General features: G+C 65.3%; 1 protein-coding gene across 7 annotated transcripts in view; it reads right to left on the bottom strand.

The window, feature by feature from the left end:
* Positions 1-22,992, bottom strand: part of IQSEC1 (IQ motif and Sec7 domain ArfGEF 1) — a 125,151-nt gene that overhangs the window by 246 nt on the left and 101,913 nt on the right. For 4 of the 7 annotated variants that reach the window (XM_056129719.1, XM_056129717.1, XM_056129716.1 and 1 more), the window contains 12 exons: positions 21,357-22,597; positions 16,658-16,819; positions 15,091-15,213; positions 14,154-14,320; positions 11,300-11,439; positions 11,081-11,110; positions 10,154-10,279; positions 9,274-9,373; positions 8,284-8,445; positions 7,078-7,254; positions 3,331-3,380; positions 441-1,868 (listed from right to left, as the gene is read on the bottom strand). In XM_056129719.1, the coding sequence (XP_055985694.1) occupies positions 1,380-1,868; positions 3,331-3,380; positions 7,078-7,254; positions 8,284-8,445; positions 9,274-9,373; positions 10,154-10,279; positions 11,081-11,110; positions 11,300-11,439; positions 14,154-14,320; positions 15,091-15,213; positions 16,658-16,819; positions 21,357-22,597 (2,967 nt within the window). In that variant the 3' untranslated portion in view covers positions 441-1,379. Of the gene's footprint in view, positions 1-440; positions 1,869-3,330; positions 3,381-7,077; positions 7,255-8,283; positions 8,446-9,273; positions 9,374-10,153; positions 10,280-11,080; positions 11,111-11,299; positions 11,440-14,153; positions 14,321-15,090; positions 15,214-16,657; positions 16,820-21,356; positions 22,598-22,992 lie in introns of those variants that run through there. The other 3 variants (XM_056129720.1, XM_056129721.1, XM_056129722.1) reach the window with 2 other exon arrangements.

Raw genomic sequence — 22,992 nt, 5'->3', positions numbered from 1 at the left:
GAGCAGAGCTGAGCGTCGGGTGAGGCCCAGCAGGGGGGCGGGCATGGGTGGGTTTCCCCAGAGAGCCCGACTCTCTGTGGGCCACCGGGAGGGGGATGACGGGGAGTGGGGGCGGGGGGATGGGGGGTGGTGTGGGCTCGCACATGGCGACATGGAGGTACGATGACCACGGCGACCACTCGGAAAACACAGCGGGGGGGGGGAGGGGGGAGGGGGGGGACACACACACCGCCCTGGGCGCCCCTCTTGCCGGGATGAGGATGAGCACTCCTGCCGGGACGGGCCCTCGGCAGGAGCGCGCGGTCGGGCATGGGCAGAGAGCGGAAACATGGAGCATGGAGCTTCACAGTTATCACAGCCGTTAAAGTGTCTAAGAACCTGGCGCCCAGGTCCTGGCGTGTCCTGGGGCCCTGGCCGGCCCCGGGGGTTGCTATTGTAAGTTTTTTTTTTTGTTTTGTTTTTGTTTTTACTGCATTGTTATCTAGTCGCTTACCTGAAAGAGCAGTTATAATACTGAGTACTTAGGAGAGTATTCTGTTAATAAAATAAGGGTTTCTACAAAGCGCTACCGGGTTCTCTTTAGACGGTTAGGTGCTATGGCGGTACTTGGCACAGTCAGTGGTGATGGAGTACCAGCCCCTGCGAGACGAGGCTCTTGTAGAAAAACATGGACAGGTCCGGCATGTTCCTAGCGGCTGGGTTTCTGGACTATCCTCCCACACATTCAGCTACGGTCCTGTCTTCCTGGCGGGCTGAGGAACGCCTGGTCACCTCTGTATTGCTGACCGGGGCTGTAGTGGCCCTCGGTTTCCCACGCCACCGTTCCCTATACAGTATATATATATATATTCATATTTATAATCTCTATTTATATATTTATATATTTATATTATATAAAGTTTACTTACGGATTTTCATCAACCATATCAGGTCTACTTAGTTATTATTATTATTATTATTTTTTTGCCCATTGTCAATAAAAGAGCAAGAACGCAGCGCGTTTGGGGGTCGTTTGGTTTTAGTTTCTGGTTGTGTGTCTCGTTTCTTCTTTGTCTGAGTTCTCATATGCGTGTGCAACCGGGCAGCAGAGCGCCGAGGGCTGCAGGGGGCTGCCGGGGCCCAGTGCACACTCCTTGGCCGGTTGGGGGCCGCGGCCCTGCCCGTGGGCGGAAGTGGACAGCGCCCAGGTGCGGGGGGAACGTTGTTCCCTCGCCCGGCCCGGGCTGGGGGTGAGGGTTGCATTGCGGCGCCAGGGGGTGGGGTGCGCCCCTGGGGGGAGCGCGGGGAGGGCTGGAGACACGTGTGCCCTGGGTCTGGCCGGGGCGCCCCCGGCCGGGTGTGCCGATGCTCCCGCGGAGTCAGGGACCCGCCCAGGCTGCCTACACGATTGTGCTGATGCCACTGGGCCTGGCCTTGCTGCTGGTGGGGGGCGGCGGGGCGGGGGGCTGCCCGTGGTGGTGTGCCGCGTGGCCCCCGTGGCCGGCGTGGGGGCCGTGCGTGTAGGCCCCGTAGGGGGGGTGCCCGGCGTGGGGCCCGTGGTGGTACTGGTGTGGGTGCGGGGCGTGCTGGGGCGGGTGGTAGTGGTGGTGGTGGTGGTAGGGGGGCGGGCTCTGCAGGGGGCAGTACTGGGCACAGTGGTGTCCGTGCCCCGGGCCGGGGGGCGGGCCCTCGGGAGGCCCCGGGTGCGGGGGCGGCTGCGGGGGGGCTGCGGCCGGGAGGGCCTGGGGAGGGAGCTTCCCTCTCTTACTCCCGAACAGGGAGCCCAGGAGGGAGGAGGAGGAGTTGGGCAGGGCCTGGTGTGGGCGGGATGGACACTCGCGGGTTGATGCGGCTCTCCGGCGCATGTGAGGACTGCTAATGATGGACCCCTAAAAAGGAAATTCATAGAGAGCAAAATTAAAAGACCTTAAAGCACGGATGCCAGGATGATTTCTATTTCTCTTCGTTCTTTCTTCAATGGCAAAAGTTGACACCCCTGCCGTCGGCTAAGCCTGTCCATCTCACGGGCCGGAGGGCGGGGCCGGCGAGGCTGACTCGGGTCCCCCCTCCCCTCACGCTACAGTGGCCGGGCGGCTGTGTGTGTGGGAGGGGGCGTTGCAGGGAGCCGAGGGGGGCCGGGAGGAGGGCGCCCCTCCACTCTATTTCTGCAGCGCAGCCCACAATGTGACGCCGGCCCTGGTCCTGATGCTGGCGGGCACCCTGCCCTGGTCCTGATGCAGGCGGGCACCCTGCCCTGGTCCTGATGCTGGCAGGCACCCTGCCCTGGTCCTGATGCAGGCGGGCACTTGCCCTGGTCCTGATGCTGACAGGCACCCTGCCCTAGTCCTGATGCAGGCGGGCACCTGCCCTGGTCCCGATGCTGACGGGCACCCTGCCCTGGTCCCGATGCTGGCGGGCGCCCTGCCCTGGTCCTGATGCTGGCGGGCGCCCTGACCTGGTCCTGATGCTGGCGGGCGCCCTGACCTGGCTCTGATGCTGGCGGGCGCCCTGCCCTGGTCCTGATTCTGGCGGACACCCTGCGGGCGCTGGCAGGCCAGAACGATGGGCATGGGCCGGGTCCATGCGCCCAGAGGGCTGGGCCGGCCGTGTGCCCGGGAAGGACGGATCCCCTCCCCCCCCAACCCCGTTTCCGCTACGAGTGTGCCCCTGAGCTGTCCTGGGTCCTGAGGCTACTCTGAAGGGGGCTGTGCTGCCGGGGGCTGGGGCGGCAGGTAGCCCCCAGGTGAGGGGCAGGAGTGAGCGCCGGGGGCCGGCCGGGGCGGGGGCCGGGGTCCTAGTGGGGGGGGGCCTGCCTGCGGCTACCTGCTGCAAACCAAACACGGAAAAGGAAGGAAACGGAAGCTCGGCAAGCTCGGATGTGAACAGGAGGGGATGGCTGAGGATGGATGGGCTCATGAAATCCACTCGAGTCGCTCACGCTCGCCCCTCCCCCCGCCCCCGCAGCTACGCGAGGCCGGGCCCTGCCCGCAGACACACGGCATCGGGGGTCGTCAGGGAGAAGCCGGGGGAGGCAGCGCTCAGCCACACACCTGGGACCCCGGGGAGGCTGGGGGAGGGAGGGGGGCGTTAACCATGCCGGGGAGGGGGAGGGGGGCCCGGGGAGGAGGGGTACCCAGGGTTGTGAAGCAGAAACGGAAACAGAAACTCCAGACAGACGCCCCCCGCCCCATTCCGGCCCAGACAAGCGGTGGGGGGCGCGCGGCCGGGCGGGGAGGGGCATGCACGGTCTGCGCAGGCGGGGCGGGGCGCGCCCGCTCTGCGCGCGGGGCGGGGCGGCAGCGCAGGGGGAGGCGAGGAGGAGCCGGGGCGGGGCGCGGGGCCCCTACTTACTTCCACAGTGCTCTCTAGCGATCCCGCACTGCTGCGGCGCCCACGCTTCCCTGCCCAGAACATGCAATACCAGAGGTTAGACACGGAGCGCGGCCGCCGCGCCAGGCTCGGAGGCGGGGGCTGGCGGGAAGCGGGCAGCCGGGGCGGGGGGCACCCAGTGAGAACGAAGGGGGGGCTCGAAAGCAAACATGGAGTTGGGGGGGATCAAACCAAAAGAACGCCAAAAGGAAAACACCGAAAATCCGGACTCGACCACCCGCCCCCCTGGACTCCTGGCCCGCCAGCGTGGGGGGAGGGGGTCCTGGCTGGAGGGTGGGTGCAGAGCTGGGGGGCGGGGCCGGGCGTGGGCAGCTGCTCCGATGGCTCAAGAAAGCGGAACCAAACGTGGCCTTGACGACTGGTGGATTTCATACACGTATGTTCCCCGAGACATACGTACCCACGGCGCGGGGACCTTTCTGGGGGACAGGGGGAGACGGAGCCCCCCTCCCGGCTGGGCCCCGGTCTCAGCGTTTGCTTTGTGCAGTGTCTGGGCAGGGCTGCGGGGGGGCCACACCCCCTATGCCAGGCGTGTCGGCTGAGTGGGGTCCTCTTGGCCTGCATGCAGGACCCCCACCTTGGACTTCTCGTTGCTCCTGTCGGGCCCCTAGGTGCCCCGGCCACAGGGCGCTGCCTCCTGCCACGTGCAGGGCCACTGGCGGTTCCCCTGGGCTCAGGTGCCGGGTGGGAGGGGGCAGGGGCAGTGGGTGGAGGCAGGGCTGCAGCTACACTGTTCATCCAGGAGCCTGACCGAGGGCCCAGTCTGGCCAGGGCTGGGCGGAGCAAGTGCTCCAGGGGCATCTCTGAGTTTCCAGGGTCCCTCAGCAAGGAGAGAGCCCTAGTTCCAAGTGAGCACAGGCCCGGGGAGTAGCCCCCTGTCCTGCTGACCCAGAGCCGAGTTCCCATGTAGAGCAGGGGGGTCATCAGTGTCATGCCTTGGAGCCCACTCGGGATGGGACTGGGGGGGCAAGCTTTTCTGGGAGCCCTCGGCTGAGAGGAGCTCGCAGTCTCCCCCAAGGAGGGATGGGTGGGCCCGTGGGACCCCCAGTACCCGTTTCCGCGTGTGAAACGGCCGGGTGCTCTTCCCCTCCTAATGTGGCCACGGGGAGATGGACACAGCAGGACAGGCCGAGCACAGCCTCCAAGGGGCGGGGTAGCCAGTAGGTGGGTCCCTGCAGGCATGTGGGGCCGGGCAGGAGAGAGGCCCCTGCCAGGGCCCAGGGACAGGCCAGGCCTGAACTCGGCGGGACACTGGCCCTCTAGGGGACTCCAGCTTCTCAGGGCTAAGATAAAGGTGGGACAGGAGGTGTCCCGGCCCTACCCCCCACCTCAGGCACAGCCTCCATGACCCCTGCCCACAGCCTGTGGGTGACGGGTGGGCTTCGGCGTAATATCCTTCTGGGGGGCAGCCAAGCAGGGCCTGTGGGCACGTGCCCCTGAGCTCTTTCTTCAGGTACCTGCTCTATATCCCACTTGGGGCTTGGGGTGGAGGAGGGGTCACACTGGGACGCTGCAGGGGGTGTCCCAGCAGGCCCTGGCAGCCTGGCAAGGGATGGGGCACGCGTGGGGCACCTCCTCGGGATCTGCCCGTCTGGGTCAGGGGGCCTGGGCTCTGCTGACCCGAGGTGGCCGCTGACTCCCAGCTCTCCTGGCCGGGGCACGTTGGACCTGGTTCTGTCTTGCAGTGGGGGGAAACTGAGGCTGGCTGTCAAGTGAATGCCGCAGGCAGATGGGGGGGACACAACATTGTCAGGTGGGCCCCCCATTTCCTGTTCAGACTCCTGTATAAGCAGGGGTGCTGCCTGGATACTGGCCGCCAGGGGCCACCCTGGCGCTGCCCTGGGCTGCCCTGGCGCTGGACACAGCATCTTGGCCCCTGGCTGGGCTTAACCTCCCAGGACGGGACCTCGTGAGGTGGCGTGCCAATGTGTGACGGGGTGTGTGGGGGCGCACAGGCCCCCGAGTGGTCAGGTCCTCCCTGGGGCAGGTCACTCGGCAGCCAGAGCCTGTGACAGCCTCTCAGGAGCGCTGAGTGTCCATTGTCCCTGAGGGCCACGACTCGCCAGCCGGGCAGTGTCCACCTTCGCCTTCCTGCGGGAGGGGCTGCCCTCAGCTCGCCCTCAGCTCATCCACGGGGGTCCTGACTTAGGGAGCGGTGCTGTAGCCTCCGGACAGGTCCCGAGTACCCGGTCCTGGGGGTCCTGAATCCAGCACCTTCTGGGGAGGCCGCCACTACCGGCCGCATGCAGGTCCTGGTGTATTTGCGCTTGTTGGGCCCGGGCGGGGGGAGGGGGCTGGCACATCTCGGGGACTCTCCTCACTGTGGACAAGGGTCCCGGAGCCCCTCCCCATGTCCTCCTTGGCTCTGAATCCCTAGGTGACAATAGGGGTCAGACAACAAGCCACAGGTGGCCACCGAAACCCGAGTTTCAGGCCACACACAGCTGGGGAGTGTGTGGCTGGCCACAGGCCCACCGGGCCCTGCCGAGCGCCTCCCGCTCCCTGAGTGGCTTCACTGCACAAAGCAAGCGGAGGACCTGGACCCCCGCATTGTGCCGCAGGGGCTTCCCTGGCCTTAGGGACTGCCAGAGCTTCTCCAGCTGGGCCGTGCCAGTGGCCCAAGGGCCCGCGGGGCACCGGGGGAGCAATGGTTACAGGACATCCTGGCAGGGGCCACTGCGGGGGGCAAGAACGGGCCCCATGTGCTGGCAATGGAGTCGGAAAAAGGCGATGAGAAAACAAGAGCGAAGGAAAATCAAAATACGGCTGGAAAGGAAAATGAAACACAGGAAACCCAAAAAAAAAAAATGGGAAAGGAAAACAGTTCTGGGAGGTGAGTAACTGGGTGAGGCAGTATGGCCGGGCCGGGCCATGGCTGGCTCTTTTGGGGGCGCTCAGAGCTGGCCGCGTGGCGGGGGGGGGGCGCCTGGGCAGGACAGGCCCGAGGGGGTGCTCAGTGTCCTGTGTCGGGCGGCTAGGGCTGGGGGTGGGGCAGGAGCTGCCTTAGACAGAGCCTCGTGCCCGGGTGGGCCCGACCACATCTGCCAGGGACCCCGGGTGCGCCCCGTTGCCCACGCAGGCCCCGGGTGGGAGCATCCCTGTGCCCCCTCCTTCCCCGGGCTGGAAGGCTGAGACCTGAGGCGGGGGGTGCTGCTTTGCTGGGGTTAGGAGGCTGGCAGCAGACCAAGCACGCACAGAGACGGAGAAACAGCAGCGGCAGCGACAAGGACACAGCTCTGCGGGTTTGCCAACAGCCCTGGGGGCGTGGCCACGAGGGCCGTGGCCTGGCTTTCCTGGGAAGTTGGGGGGCCCTCTGGGGAACAGGAGACCCAGGAGAAGAGGGGCGTCTCCAGACACGCTCCACTTGGTGCCGTCGGGCAGCGTGAGACACGGGCATGCGGCAGCACAGTGCGACAGAACTCTGGGCCGGAGGAAGGCCCGCGGCGCTTCTGCCCTGGCTCCCAGGGGGGTCTGTCTGCGTTTGTCCCTGCGGGATTGGGGGGGGGCACCCTTCCTACCTGATCGGAGGTGGCTGTGGCTTGGGGTCTGTCGGGGAGGCCCGGGAGGGGCCCGTCTGAGCCCTGCCCCGGCCAGCCACTGCCGTCCCTTCCCGGGCCACGACACACAGCCTGACCGCGGCCACGGCCGTACCCAGCCCGAGGCCTGCATGCAGCGGGCGCCGTGGGTGCGCTCCCGGCCAGCCCTTACCCGCTTCCGAGAGGTCGCGCAGGGAGCTGCTGAGGGCGCTGCGTTTCAGGCCCTCGCTGCTGGCGTAGCTGTCGTCCAGGCAGGCCCGGCTCAGTGCACTGCCACCCGGTTCCTTCCGCAAGCTGGAGCACTGCGCCGTGCCCGGCCGCACCACGCCCTTCTGCTTCTCCAGCTCGGCTGAAACGCGGGAGGCGGCAGTGAGGGCCATGGTGTGGGGCTGGGGCTTGGGGGGACCGGAGCGGCCCAGGGCTGGGGGCGGAGGGGGACGGGCAGCTGGGGGTCTAGAGAAGAGCAAGGTGGACCCAGCGTCTGGGGGGGCTCGGGGGGACCAAACTGGCTCCCAGGGGACCCAAAGGCTGGCCGGGAGGGGGCGGGGGAACCCATCTGTCGGGCCAGCCCTGGTGTGGCAAATGGTTGAATATGCACTGGGAAGGACACAGGTTCCCGTGAATGGGACTGAACACCCCCAAGGGCTCCCTGCCTCCCTCTGGGCACTGGGGGCTGCCCCCTGCGGGCGCCAGGTAAGCCTCAAACACTGGGCACCTCGCTTTCAGGGCTCACGGTCACTGCAGCCCGCAGAAGCCAGAGCATGTATGTGTGTGCGCCTGTGTGCGCACATGGTGTTCTGTGTGTGGTGTGTGTGTGTGTATGTGTACCTTCCCCCATGTGTATGTCCGTGCATGTGCAGGCCAGCCAGTACTCTCTCTGTACTTCTGTGTGTGTGTGTGTGTGTGTGTGTGTGTGTGTGTAAGTGTGTCTGTGTCCATGCGTGCACAGGCTGGTCACTCACAATTTATCCTGTGCTTCTCTGTCTGCTGTGTGTGCCCATGAGTGTGTGTTCGTGTGTGTATGTGTACATGTCCGTGCATGTGTGTTATGTGTGTCTGTGTGCGAGAGTGTGTGTATGTATGTGCCTGTATGTCCATGAGTGTGTCCCTCTGTCCGTGCGTACGCAGGCCAGCCACTCAGACTCTATCCTGTGCTTCTCCATCTCTTGTGTGTGTGTGTATGTGTGTGTCCATAAGTGTCTGTGTGTCTGTGTGTGTGTCCGTGTGTGTGTGTTCATGCATGCGTAGGCCAGCCACTCACACTCTATCCTGTACTTCTTCATCTCCTGTGCATGTATGTGTATGTTCGTGTGGTGTATGTGTGTGTCCATGAGTGTGTCTGTGTGCATGTCCGTGTGTTCGCAGGCCGGCCACTCACACTCTATCCTGTGCTTCTCCATCTCCTGCACTTCAGCAATGGACTCGCGCAGGTCGTCCGTGAACTTCTTGCGGTCCTGAGGGTTGGGTGCGTTGAAGTTTATCAGCACTTTGATATCTGCCCCGGGGATGGCAGAGGTGAGTCGGATGCCATTGGGGTAGTCTGCAAAGTGGGCAGAGAGAGGCTGTGGGTGCTGGGGCCCCCGGCAGCCGCGGGGAGGCAAGCTGGCATGCTGGGGTCCTTGTCAGCACAGAGAGGGGCTCGGTGCCTGCTAGCCTAATGAGGGCAGAGGACAGCACGGGCAGCAGCCCTGCCGGCCACAGGTGCCAGCGTCTTGTCCCCCTGCAAACGAAAGAATGCTTGGGGCGGCCTCCTGAAGAGGTGGGCTGGGGACTCGAGTGATGGGGTGGTGGTGAGGGCACTGGCCTTGCACGTGCCTGACCTGGGTTCCAGCCCCAGCAACCCCATGTGTCCCAAGTCCACCAGGAGTGGCCCCTGAGGGCAAAGCAGGAGTAAGCTGAGTCCTGCTGGGGGTGGCCCCAAAACCAAAGGGGCAGATTTCCTGACTACTGGCCACTCTGTGGGCTCCGGAGAGGCGGGGAGGAGGGCACAGGCAGGCGGGGAAGAGGGGGTGGGGGCGGGGAGGGGAGGGTGCAGGGGACAAGGGTGTTTGGGAGGAGGGTGTGGAGGGAGGGGGGTAGGGTACAGGGCAGGAGCTCAGGCTCAGCTGCTCACTCGGCAGGAACACCCACAGCCCCCGGCACTGGCCCCGCGGGGCCCCATGCCTGGTGCCCGTGCCCCGAGTCGGTGCGGTTTGCTGTGAGCTCAGAGCTCAGAGTCCCAGTGAGGACAAGTGCCAGCCCATTCCCCACTCCCAACGCGGGGGCTGCTGCTGGGCTCCGGGCAGAGTGGGCACGTGAGTGCGGGAAGGGGCACCACTGGGTGTGGGAAGGGACACCGGCGGTCCCGGTGGGGGCGGGGCTCACGTACACTGGTTCTCGAAGAGCAGGACCTGCATGCCGTACAGCGAGAAGGACTGCCGGAAGCTGTACGTCACCGAGTTCTTTTTCTTCTGGAAGATCTTGGTGACCTGAGGGTGCGGGGACAGGAGCTGAGTTGGAGGCTTTGCATGGGCCCTGGGAGCCCACAGGGGAGGAAAGCAGCATGCACACACATGTACATACACCACACATGTGCACACATGCACACACGTACATAAACATACACACATGCACAGGGGCAAATGCACATATACAGGCACACATATATACACGCAACATGCGCAGATGTGCACACACATGTACACACGTGTGTATACATAGACAAACACACAAACACATACATGCATACAATGCACACGGGCACACGTATACACATATAGTCACCTGCACACACATAAGCATGCCTGCACAAATATGCACACACATATGTGATGGGAGACCAGCTCAGTCCCCACTGCTGTCTGCTGTGGCTCTGGGGGCAGACCTGAGGGGACTGGCTCAGGGCGGGGATGGGGGACCTGCGCCTGGGCCAGCAGGTGTAGACGGGGCCTCGGCAGGAAGTCCCTGGCCTGCTGGGACAGTGGCCACTCCAGGCTAGAGCTGAAAGTCCTCTTGGGGGAGCCCTCTTGCCTCCTGTCCACTCGCCCCGGGGCAGGGCTGTGACCTGACCTGGCCCCGCTACTGCCCCACCCAAGAGGGGCCAAGACGGGGCCGGGACAGTGCTCGGGTCAGGCAGTGACTTGGGCCGCTGGCCGAGGGACAGGGTGAAACTGAGTGCTCTGGGGCTGAGACAGGCGGGCGGGGTGGGATGTCCCCTCAGAGGCACCCCCCAGAGCCAAGGGTCCAGGCCCCCCTGCCGCCCCACGCACCACCAGGAGGTCGTTGAACAGGAAGATCTCTCGCTGGTGCAGCCCCAGCTTCTGGGGCTTGCTGGGGTCGGGGACCTCGAAGAGCCGGCAGTAACAGACCAGGCGCCGGTGGGGCAGTGACAGCACCTGCGGGCGGGGACGGGCGGGTCAGCGCGGGAGGGGGTGCCTGGCTCTGTCCTCGGGCCCTGGTGCACTTAGCCAGGGGCGCCCTGCCCGGGGCAGGCTCGGGGACCCCGCCACAGGCCAGCACTGACTGGCCGGGCGCCCATGGCCCTCGAGGGCTCCAGCTGAGGAGGGGGCGGCCATGCGGCTGTGGACGAGGATTCCAGAGGTCCGGCAGGCCTGCTGCAGCCTCCTCGCTGCCCCTCAGGCTGGCACTGGGCACAGCCTAGCCACTGTGCGCCGAGCATGCGTGGGGCGGGCAGGGCGGGCAGGGCTGGGAGGGCCCTGTCTGGCCCGCTGGGGGGTGGGTGAGATCCAAGCATGAAGGTGAAGGGCGAGGTGCTGGACAGGACACGAAGTTCTGGGGAGCGGGTGAGGCCCAAAACGGATGCAAGTGGTGGGTGGAGGGCCAGGGAGGCTGGGGGGTCAGGGTGGGAGGGTGGGGGGGCTCTCGGGGGTAGGGCAGGGACCATGTAAGTGGACCGTGGGTGAGGGGGCCGGGAGCTACACAGGGGCTTCCTCCAGGGCAGCTCTGCGGCCCTGGGTTTGGGGTGCAGGACTCCAGGGGTGGCCCTGAGGAGGGGTGTCTCCCTCCAGTGGCTGTGTTCTCTGGGCGGCAGCGGTTCAAGGACGACGACTCGGAAAGTCCCTTTCTGCCACGTCCGGAAATGGGCTCCAGTGGCTGGAAGTGGGGGCATGGGAGCCGGCGGGGTGGGGTGGGGGGCGCTGGGAGTGCCAGGCGGCCACGGGGGGATGGACACTCACACAGCCCAGGCCATGGTGCAGGGATCCGATCTGTGGACAGGAAGGGAGACATGGTGAGAAGGTCCGGCCCACGCGGCACCCAGGAGCCCGCTGCACGCCACTGCGGCCGACCTGCGTCCCCCCACCCGGGACCTGGACCAAGGCTGTGACCCAAGAAGCCTCAGAGACAACTGAGCTGAGGGGAGAGGCCCAAGGGGCCGGGCAGGGGCCGCCACCTACCGGCTTCTTGCCCACGATGAGCTTCTCCACCTTCTGCACCTGGGACACATGGTCCTCGTTGGTCTTCAGCTCCCGCTTGCGAATCCGCTCGTAGATTCCAACCAGCATCTCACGGGGAATGTCCTCGCCGTCGTCCACTCCTGGGCAGGGCAGAACTGGGTGTCAGGTGGCTCTGCCCTGCCGCGAGGCACCAGCTTCGAAGGCTCTCGGGGTGCTGCATTGGCCGCCTGTGCCCTGGTCAGCCCCATGCTGCTGTTCAGCCCTGGCCTGGGGCCCCAGCTCTAAGGGTGGGCATGAACCTCCCCACTCCGGTCGTGCACCTGAGGTCGGGGCCAAGCTGGGGTTCGCCCTCCCCTGGCTTCACCACCCCTCAGATGAGTCCTGTGTGACAGGCCCCAAGGCCCAGGGGCTGCAGCCCGGAGTCTCCAGCGGGCAGACGTCCTTCCCGCTGAGATGAGATGGGGACACGCAGCCCCGTGTATCCCGGGGTCTGCTGGTGGCCCTGTCTGTCCCAGCCTCTGCCGGGTGCCGACACGGAACTAACCCATGTGGCTGAGGACAGGGGCTGGCCATTGGCCATCCACACCCACGAGACACCTGTGGACCTGTGGGGACTGACAGAGACCACCAGCATGACGGGATGCCCCCTGAAGCAGATGATGAGAGGCACCAGAGGGGAGGGAGGGGTCACCATGCGCGCTGCTTGCCTGGCTGAGCCTGGGGTCACATGAGGACATGTGGGGGGCTGGGGTTAGGTGGGTGTGGGGGACACTGCTGTCCAGGGACCCCCCGCTCCTAGTCCAGCAGCTGGGATAGCTCCGCTTCCGACCATCCCTTTATTGGCCGCCTTTTCTGCGTTTGAGTCCCAAAGATTTCTGCTGGGGAGGCCAGCGGGCAGGTGCAGTGTGAAAAACCCAGCGAATGGACACACCGGGCATGCGTGTGCTGTGCGCATGTGGCGTGAGCATATGCGGTGTGTGTGGTCTGTGTATGGGGAGTGAGGCGCGAAATGTGTGATGTGTGTGGTATCCGGTGTGTGAGGGTGCGTCTGGGAGGTATGTGTCCGTTATGTCTGAGAGCGTGTGGGGTGCACGTGTGTATGAGCGTGGTGTGATGCGTATATGTGGTATACATGTGCGGTGTATGTTTATGCTGGGTCTGAGAGTGTGCAGTGTATGTGTATGTTGTGTGTCTGTGTGATATGTGTGGCGTATGTGTATGCTGAGTGTGTGGTATATGTGGTGTATGTGTATGTTGTGTCTGTGTGGTGTATGTGTATGTTGTGTCCGTGTGGTGTGTGCAGTGTATGTGTATGTGGTGTGTCTGTGTGGGGTGTGTGGTGTGTGTATGTTGTGTGTCTGTGTGAGGTGTGTAGTTTATGTGTATGTGGTGTGTGCAGTGTATGTGTATGTGGTGTGTCTGTGCGGTGTGTGGGTGTATGTTTGTGTGGAGTCTGGGAGTGTGTGCTGTGGGTGTTGTGTGTAACTCAGTGTGTCTGCGGCATGGGTATGTTTCCTCTGCCTGGGGTGCCTGGGTGACCGGGGGCTTCTCACCTCTGCTGTTCACATGCTGTGTGACCCTGGGTACGTTTCCTTCCCTCTCTGGGCTGGTGCCCACCTGAAGCACAGACCCTCCACGTTCCTGCCTTGAACGGGTTGTTCGGAAGGAGCAGGGGCCTCCGTCCACTCTGTACCCCAGACTGTGGGGCAGGAGCGCTAGGACCTCACTGACCACAGAGCCACCACATGGTGGTGGCCAGGGCAGACGGGGACACGGTGCCCATGCTTCCCTGAGTCCATCCTCGCTGCATGTGTGTGTGTGCATCAGCATATAAGTATGTGAGCATGTGTGCGTGTGTGCATTTGTGTGAGAATGTGTGCATGTGTGCGTGAACGTGCGTAAGCTCGAGTGTGCATGTGTGTGAATGTGTGAACTTGAGTATGTGTGCATGTGTGAGCATGTGCATGTGTGTGCGTGCGTGTCTGTGAGCATGTCTGTATGTGCATATATGTGCATGTCTGTGTGTGTACATGCCTGTACATGTGTGTGTGTCTGGGTGTTTGTGTATGTGCATGTCTGTGTGCATGTGTGTATGTGTCTCTGTGTATGTCTTTGTGCCTGTATGTACGTGTCTGTGTGCCTGTGTGCGTGTCTGTGTGTGTTGGGTGTGTGAATATGATGTGTGTCTCTGTGTGTGTGGACGTATTGGCCAACTGAGTAGAGTCCCGAGAGCAAGGGGAGGGGCCGCGGTGCCCACGCCAAGCAGGGGGTCCTAAGAACTCAATGACGCAGCTGCCTCCAGGCTCAGCCGGTGCCCTTGGGGTCTCAGGGCAGTGAGGGGAGGGGCTCCCTCTCTGGGGGGTCTCTACTTGGAAGCATTGGGGGCGTTTCCTTAGGCATCATGCTACGACGGCTCCCACCAGCAGGGGGCGCAGCGGCCTGTTTGGACCCCGGGAGGTGCTGCCGTCTCAGGAGGGGACAGTCAGGGGGCACAGAGTCTCGGCAGGGAGGGACAGCTGAAAAGCACAATTACTTTTTTGTTTGGGCACCTGGGGTCAATCCCTGTGGTACCGCGCATGACCTGGCCTCACGATCCGCCTTCCCCAGGGCCCCGGCAGCCGAGGTGGCGATAGTATGGTCCCGAGGGGCCGGGGTTTGGGGTCAGCAGCGTCCTGGGACCCTGCAGCCCAGTCCTGCCTCGGGTCAGCACCCGGGAGGGCTTCCTCTGCGCCCCAGTGCACCCAGCCGCTCCCTCCCTCTGGGGCTCTGGGTCCCACCAACTCCAAGCCGCGGCCCTCCAGCGGCTCCAGACCCCTTGCCCAGGGGTGCCCCAGGCCGCCCAACCCCCTGGCACCTCGCAGGTTCTTGACGAAATCCTCCAGCTTCATCTTGCGCTCGGGCTTGACGTTGGGGCTGTACATGTCCGTGTTGAGCAGGATGATGGCAAAGGCCAGGATGAAGATGGTGTCGGGGTTCCGGAACTGCCGCACCACCCCGGGGTTGCAGATGCAGTAGCGCTGGCTGGGGGCGCGGACGAGGTCAGGGTCAGGGTGGGGGGGCCGGGCCGGGGGGACGGCACCTGCCCCCTGGCTCTCTGCCCTCTGGGTCACGGTCTCTCCTCGGGCACGCGGGGTGCCCACCTTCTGGCTCCCTCGGAGCTGAGCGCCGTCACCCTATCACCCCACTCTGCTCCAGCCCAGTGACGGTGGCTCCCTTAAGTCAGGGTCCTGCCCAGAGGAGGGACCTCCCGCTGCGTCTGGTTCCAGGGCCCCAGGGCCCCCACAGATGGGCGCACGGCGGCAGAGCTGAACAGCAGCCCCTTTCCCTTCCTGTCCTCACTGCAGTGCGCCCCTCAGACCCCTTCTGGGACAGGCGGGAGCGGGGGGAGGGGACACCGGCTGAGGCAGCAGCCTTCGAGCTGGGGTGACCAGGGTGTCAATTCTGTGTTCTCCATCAGGGCTGCCCCCTCCAGGAAGCTCTCCTGGGATGAAGAGGCCGATCATATCCCCTCCCTGGGCCAGGCTTTGGTCTTGCACTTCCTGGGTGGGCCCTGTTTCCCACACCTGCTCAGCGCGGAGGCCCTACAGATCTAGGTCACCTGCTGGCGGGCGAGGGGCGGCTGGGACAGGCTCAGCAGAGGGGGCTTCTGGTTACCCCGACACTTCTGACCGGGGGCGTAACAGGCCCTGAGCGGGGGAGGGAGCCGGGAAGCTCAGGGACCTGTGGGACATGGGGCACCCAGGGGTGCAGCCCACTCCCCCCGCCTGGCCTGTGCCGGGGTCCCGGCCCACCTGAAGGCCTCGATCAGCCGCTCCACCTTCTGCGCCTCCCCCTGGACGCGAATGTGCGCCTGGAACTTGCGCAGCGCCTCGTCCAGCTCCATGGCGGAGAAGTCCATCTCGTCCACCACGCAGCTGCAACCACACGGCCAGCGGCGTCAGCGGAGACCCCGGGAGACGCCCGAGCCCCACCACTGGAGAGGTTTCTGCTTTGGCGGCTGTGCATGTGCGTGGGCGCGTGTTGTGTGCGTGCACGCGTGTGTGTATGTGTGTGTGCGTGTGTGTGTGATGGGCACCCGAGTGACAGGGTGCGTGCAGGCGGCTTGGGGGTGCCCCTCTTCCAGGGGAGCAGGTGCAGAGCTGTGCCTGGGGCATGACCAGGGTTGCCCAGGATCCAGAGGTGGCAGTGGCAGGGGTGGAGCCAAACCCGCTTCTGTCCCCATCCCCCAGGCCAGAGCTGGCCGGTGCCCACCCCACCCCCTGGGCAGCCCCCGAGGTGAGTCCTGAACAGAGAAGGTGGGCTGGGCCAGGACCTGTGGGGGGGAGGGGGCGGGGGGACGGGACGACACACGGCTAGGGCCACTCCTGAGGAGGGCCAGTGGGGTCGACGCCTGCCAGTGCCCCTTCCAGGGTCCCCCTCGCTGGGGTGACACTTGGCATCAGTGGGGGTGGGGGGACAGTTTCTCAGTGCTTGGTCTCTGGGGCAGCTGCCTGGTGGGGGGGAAAGGTGGGTTTGGGACACAAGGGGGGGGCCTGACTGGTGCCGTGTGTGGGGGAGGGTTGGCTTCTCCGGAGGCCACTGCTATTTTCTCATTGCAGGAGGACAAAGCCCGGATTTCCTCGGCTGGGGGTGCGGGCGGGGGTGGGGGCGGGGGGCGTGCAGGAATCCCGCAGCCTGACAGCCCCTCCCGGCTCTCCCTGCACCGCTTCCGGCCCCACAGCGGGCAGGGCCATGAGCACGGTCACTCGCTGGCCATGGAGGGCTCAGGCCCCCGAGGGCATTGTGGACTGGTGTTGGGGGACAAACTGGCATGCAGGTGGGTGCGCTGGGGCCCTGCCCCCACTGAGTGCAGAGTGGCTTTGCCCTGCGGCTCTGCGCCCTCACTCACCCCCAGAGTTTTTCAAGCCCTGTGAGTTGGGCTGGACACGGAAGGGTGGACACTCACCCCTGGGGCACCTGCCCTGCTCTGTGTCTGGCCAGCTGGGGTGGACAGTGGGCAGAGGGCCGGCAAGCCAGGCCCCACCACTGTCAGCATTCCTGGGATCAGGGTTCGCTTCTCCGTGGCGTTGTAGGGATGGTGGCCGTGGGGGTCGGGAGAGGGAGGTGGTCAGGAGGGGGTCGAGGAAGTGCCCAGACAGGGCTGAGTTCCCATATAGCAGTCCCGGGCAGCCAGGCCAGGGGAAGGGGCTGAGGGCTCGGTGACCTTGGTGGGAGCCATGCAAAGCCAGCCTGGGATGTGTGTCTGTTTGTCTCTGAGCAGGAGGAAGGAGAGAGAGTTGGGGGGGGGCTGCCAGGGGCAGAGGTCAGGGGTGGGGCTGCCAGGGGCAGAGGTCAGGGGTCGGCCCACCCTGCACTCACTCGAGCACGTCCCGGTTGAACTGCTTCTGCCGGTTGCCCAGGAACTCGCCGATCATCTGCCGGCTGAGGCCCTTGCGCTGCAGCAGGAAGTGGGCGACCCCCACGGGCGTGTCGGGCACGAAGCCGCGCTCAATGAGGTACTGGATGCCCTTCTCAGGCTTCCTGCAGGCACAGAGGCACGTCAGACCCGCCGCCTGCACCGGCGCAGGAGGATGGGGAACCCGGCGTGGGCTCGGACCCTGTCCCGGGAGGGTCTGGGTGCCCCCGAGTGGTCCCCAAGGCCATGACAGCGGGATGGGCAGGTGGCATCCTACTGCCCGCAGTCCCTCGCTTTGGCTGAGTCGGGTGCCTGAAACCACTGGCCCTGGTCCCTGGGAGAAAACTGAGGCAAAGCCTGGTGCTGCCTGGCTGGCTGTGTCCACCGGGGCCAGAGTCAGGGGTGGCCCTTGCGAGTGACCGCCCAGAGGCCCCATCCTGGCAGGTGACTCCGTGAGTGGATTGGTGGGGAGGCCAGGGCGGCGTGGCACCCTCCCAGCCCAGGAGCTGGGACGGGATGAGAGCGGCCTCCCCACCACTGGCCCTGGACTCATAGCCTCCCTCTATGCCGCTGTGCCCCAGGTGGGCCCAGAGAGCGCCCAGACCTCCCAGTCCCACTGAGGGTGCCCAGGGTAGTTGCGTGGACCTTCCTAGCCGGGTGCGGCACTTAGACAGCAGGGAGCTCACCCAGCACCCTGGCTCTGGCCTCTCGGGAAATTATCAGGCACCCCGGCTCTGGCCTCTCAGGAGCTCAGGCTGCCTGGCACAAGCACGGAGGCCCTCGGTGGCCATGATGGGGGGACGCAGGGCCAGCCCAGCTCCAGGCAATCGCCATCACACACCTGACACATCTAGGCTGGCCGGTCCCTGACCTCCCGCTACAGTCCCCAGCATGAAAGCCAGGGCGTCCCCCTGAGTTTCCTAGCCAGGACACATCAGCATAGGTGGCCACCCCCTAGGGGGACTCAGTCTGGGCTCCAGGACATGGGGTCCTGCCAAGGGCACCTTGATGGCTCAGCCCCTTCACTCTGTGGAGACGCTGGCCACAGCCTGCCCCCTGCTGGCCAGAGGCACCTCCGCCTGCCAGGGCGGTCAGGACTGGGGACAGGTTGGGGGGGGGGGGGGGGGCAGGTGGCTGCCAGCACGGGAGAAGGCCCATGGTGCAGAGCCCAGGCCCCCGGGGATGGCTCGGACAGGGCATGGCGCGGGAGGGGCGGTCCTCGGCCCCCTCTAGACTCACTGCAGACCAGGAAGCACCTTGTGCCAGGGAGGGCCCCTGGCAGGGTGGCGGGGGTGGTCACCCCTGTGTGAGGGCAGGAGCCCCAGGGGGACATGAGCACCTTCCCTGTGAAGCAGGCAATGGGTGGGCCAAGTGAGGGGGGTGTTGGGGCTGACCTGGCTCTGCCTGGGGTCCAGAGGCCCCATTTCCATTGGTGGCCTGGCTCAGGAAGCCGGTGGCAGGCGTGCGCTCCGCCTGGCCACCTGCTGAGTGCCACCCAGGTCCCTGGCATCAGAATGCCCAGGGGCGAGGGAGGGGGCATTGCCAGTCTTGCACATAGGCAAGCAGGGCAGAGGCGGCCAGCTCCCACGCATGCTGACCAGCCCTGGCTCCCCCCTCACCCCCCCCAGAGCCCCTGGTAGCCCGCGGCTATGAAGCCCCCTCCCCAGTCTGGAGCAGCAGTGCCCCTGGCCACAGCCGCGGGCATCTCCCAGGGCGGGTCCCAGGCACATTGCTCGCTGGCGGGGGGGGGCTGAGCCAGGGCGGACAACCCCCCGCCTCTGTCCACTGGACACTCTTGGCTCTCAGGGCTGGGCGCCACGTGTGGCTGTGGAGCCTCAAAGGACAGATGTTTGAGGAACATCTGTTTATCGAGGGATGCCTGTCCAGCCCGGGCCTCAGGCGTGTCCCCTTCCTGCCCCCTCTCCCCCCGCGGGGCTTCCTTAGAGCTTTGTCTTCCTCGAGCCGCCTTGAGGGCCCGGCAGGACCCTGAGCGAGGGGGTTCCGGGTAGCCTGGCTTGGTGCCACCCCGGGCTCAGTGCGGGGTGCGGGGGGGGGGACTCGTCTCTGAGCGCAATTCACACTCCACACGCACGCAGGAACCGACAGGACTTCCGGTCACTGGGGGGGGACGGGGTCCAACGTGTGGTACGTGGCCACCTGGCTGGCACAGCTGCGGCTGGTGCTGCTGCTAAACTGAGGCCCAGGCCCAGGGCCTCCAGTGGGCACTCACCTCCCACAGGACTGAGGGGTCACTTCCTGCCCCAGGGCAGAACCGTTTGAAATAAGCGTGAAAAGTCAGTCATTCAAAATGAAACAAAACAAAAACCAAACGCTGATGATTTAAGGAGAGTCGAGCAAACAAGCAGAGAGGGCCTTTGCCTTGCACACACCGACCCCAGTTGGATCCGGGCACTAAACAGGGTCCCCTGAGCCCCAGGAGCGATCCCTGAGCACAGAGCCAGGAGTAAGGCCTGAGCACTGCTGGGGATGGGCCAACCCCCGGCTCCAATGAGAAAAACAAAAACCACTGAACTACACAGCTGGTGAGTTGTATGGGAAAGGAGGCAGGGAGGGAGTGCAGGGAAGGGAGAAAGGAGACAGAGAAATACTTTGTAATCAAGGGCTGAACTACAGGACAGCGGGGAGGGGGGAGGGCGTTTGCCGCACACATGGCTGACCCAGGTTTGATCCCCGGCATCCCACAGGGTCCTGAGGCTGCCAGAAGTCATTCCTGAGCATCTCGGGGGGTGTGGCCCCAGAACAAAATGAAACAAGAAATACTTGGTCATCACAAACTACATCGGCAACGTAGAAAGGAGGAGCCTGAGCGGCAAGGGCCGTAACAGAATGTGACGGGCCTCCGAGAGAAGAGAAGCCAGGTCGGGCTCTCTCCACCCCTAGGCCAGCACAGAGCCCACCACCAAGAGGACCCACCTGGGGCGGAGCGAAAGCATAGCGGGGAAGGCTTCCGGGTTCAATTCCCAGCATCCCATATGGTCCCCTGAGCACCACCAGGAGTAATTCCTGAGTGCAGAACCAGGAGTAACCCCTGAGTATTGCTGGGTGAGATCCAAAAAGCAAAAATAAAGAAAGAAATAAATAAAAAATAAAATAAAAAAAAGAGGACTGGCCTGACCCCTGGGCACTTATGAGGTGCTGCCCAGTGTGTGGATGTTGGGACTCAGGGCAGCTGCAGTGGGAAGGAAGTCGGGGGCGGGGGGCCTCTCAGGCCACCTTCCCTGGAGACACAGAGTCCGGTGTGTGCCCATGAGCTCCAGGCCCCCAGAGGCAGCAAGCAGGCTGGGGGCTGACCCCCCCCACCCCATCTAAGCATAACCAGAAGGTCAGCGGGGTTCCAGGAGCAGGAGGGGGGAGCACAGTGGGGGACCAGGACAGAAGCTGCTGGGGACCCTGTGGGGGCAGACACTGGCCAGCAGGGACCGTGCCTGAGGGGCAGCTTCCGTCCCTGTGGCGGGCACTGAGCTGCTCTGCAGGGGCACCCACCCTCGGACCAGGGAGCCCCCGCCGCCCCCCCCCCCCCCCGCCAGCCTCTGCCACCCCTGGGACAGGGCCTTTTTTCCTCCGACCCCAGCCCAGGCTCCCGACTACACAGGCTGCCTCCCAAGTGCACCCAGTCAGGAGAGGGGTGTGTATGTGTGTGTGTGGGGGGGGAGATGCGGGGGGGGGGGTGTCTGAGCTGCCGGGCAGGCCCCGGCACCACACCTGCACCCAGTGACCCCACATCCCGGGGACCGCCTGGAGGCAGCACTGCGAGACTCAATCTCGGCTTTGCAGGAGCCCGCCCGCTGCCCCCTTGCAGGCTGGCAGCCGCCTCCTCCTGCACCGGCTATTTCCACTGTTCTAATAATAGTCTGCTTTAAATACCGCCGCCCTCCTCAGAGCCTCCGGGACAGGCCCCGCCCAGCCCCTTTCCCCGAGGGGTTCGTAACAGCCCCTCACCGGACTCAGCTCCCAGGGGGCCCTGGGAACTCACACAGCCCCAGAGCTTCCGGCTGAAGTGGGCTCGCCTCCTCCTTGCCAGGCTCTGCCTCCGGCTGCATCTGCCAGAGGGCCCCGTTTTTTTTGTTTTCTTCTTTTTGGGTCACACCTGGAGATGCATGGGGGTTCCTCCTGGCTCTGCACGCAGGAATTACTCCTGGCGGTGCTCAGGGGACCATATGGGATGCTGGGAATCGAACCTGGGTCGGCTGTGTGCGAGGCAAACTCCCTCCCCGCTGTGCTATTGCTCTAGCCCGCCAGAAAGCCCTGTCCCAGCCCTCTTGCCTCATGGGGGCGGAAGCCAATTCTTGGGGGTCTGGGAGGGGGCTTAGCGGCAGGGACATTTGCTGTGCAACATGGAATCCGGGATTTGATGCCTGGGCACTGCACAAACATCCACTAACACCCGCATACCCAGGGCCAGCTTGCCGCCTGCTGTTCTACCTGGAACTGGGGAAGGGACCCCACACACACACTATAGCGCCCTCCCCCCCACTGCTGTGTCCCAGGGGACCCCCTCATCCTGCCCCGGCCCAGGCTGTGAGCGGCCGGACCAGGCTCTAACCCTCTGTCCTTGCAACGCAGAGGGATGGAGGGGCTTAGGCAGCAAGTGCAAAGGCCCTGGGGCGGCACCCTCCTCCTCCTCCTCCTCCGGCCACTCACTTGTTGAAGAGGTTGAGGCCGATGCGGTAGTGGCGCTTGCGGATGACGTCGTTGCTGAAGGCGGGCGAGTCCCAGCTGTTGCGCGTCTCCTTGTGGTAGGTCTGCTTGCTCAGCGTCTGCTCCCGCAGGCTGTCGCGGGACGAGGACTCGGAGCTGCAGTTGATGGTGTCGTTGGAGTTGGAGGTGCTGTTGATGCTGTCGTTGTCCCCGTCCGAGTAGTCCGACTCGGACTTGCTCTGCCTGTTGGCCGAGCCGTTGATGGCCAGGTGGCCGTCCAGGGGCCGCGGGGGCCGGGCCCGCAGCTCGGGCTCCTCCCGGGCCAGGCCCTTGGGGGCGGCACCGTGCTTGGGGCTGCCCTGCGGCCCGCCGGGGCCGCGCTCGTAGGCGCCCGGCCTCTTGAGCGAGCCGCGGTCCGAGCGGTCGCTGAGGTCCACGGAGCTGTCGCTGGGCGGCTCGATGGTGAGCAGCGGGAGGTGCTCGGCTCGCCGGCACCTCTGCTCCGGCCGTTCCAGCGACGGCGTGCTCCGGCAGCTCGCGTCCACGTCTCCCTTGTCCTTGCGGGCCAGCGCCCAGTAGTCCTGGACAGCGCCCCCGGCCCGCAGCCGCAGGTCGGCCTCGGCGCTGCCCGGCCGGTGCGGGTGGGTGGCCTGGGCTGGGGGCAGGGGCGGCGACAGCTCCTCCTCGTCGATGTACAGGGTGACGTCGCTGTAGGAGGCCGTCATCTCGTCCAGCCGGCGCGGGTCCACGCCGTGCAGGGCCGGCGGGGGCTCGGCGTCGGGGGCCGCCCCGGCCTCCTCGGCGTGCAGGCTGCGGCAGTTGAGGGCGTCGTCGATGGACTCGGCCAGCGACTTCACCTGCCGCGAGAAGGCGTCCTCCAGCTCGGTGATGGCGTCGGTGAAGTCGCCGCCGCCGGCCGGGGCGGGCGAGGGCAGGGCGGGGGGCTCGCCCAGGTCCCCGCACTCGGGCGGCACCAGCGCCCCCAGCGGGGGGCCGCCGTCGTCGGTCACGGAGAGCTGCTTGCCCTCAAAGTAGGAGCTGTGCACCTTCTCGGGCCCCTCGAAGGAGAACTGCATCCTCATGTTGGACAGCACGATGCGGCGCGACATGCGGTTCTCGGACATGGAGCTGCGCAGGCGCTCGAAGTTCTTGTTCATCTGGTACTGGCGGAAGGCCGTCTGGATGGTGCGGGCGGCATGGCGGCTCACCAGGCGTCCCCCATACTTCCGTTCTAGCATCTCCACCTGCGGGGCGGCAGCCGGCGTCACTGGGGCTCGGGGCCCCCGGCCCTGCGCTGTGGTGGGATCTGTGGGGGCCCTCGGCACCCCGAGGCCAGATCAAACGCTCCCCAAGGCCCCTGACCGGGGCAGGCTGGTGGGACACCAGACCCGGGGTCCAGGGTGGAGAAGCAGTGAGTGCGAGGCGAGCCCGCCTGGCCCTCACAGGGTCCTGCATTTTGCCGCCACCCAGGAGTCAGCACCAACTTGGAGTCCTGGCGCCCCAACCCGAGCTGGAGGGCCCTGCGCACAGCTGGGACGAGTGCTGAGTACTGGGCACTGAGAGCTGAGCCCTGGGTGCTGGCTGGCTCTCCAGCCTTGCCTGGCTCAGGCCCTGAGTTCTCCCTGGGGCGTGCCCCTGA

Source organism: Sorex fumeus, unplaced genomic scaffold, assembly GCF_029834395.1.
Source record: "Sorex fumeus unplaced genomic scaffold, SorFum_2.1 ptg000072l, whole genome shotgun sequence".
Lineage (NCBI taxonomy): Eukaryota > Metazoa > Chordata > Mammalia > Eulipotyphla > Soricidae > Sorex > Sorex fumeus.
The sequence above is the reverse complement of the archived record's forward strand: the minus strand, read 5'-3'. Positions and strand labels throughout refer to the sequence as shown.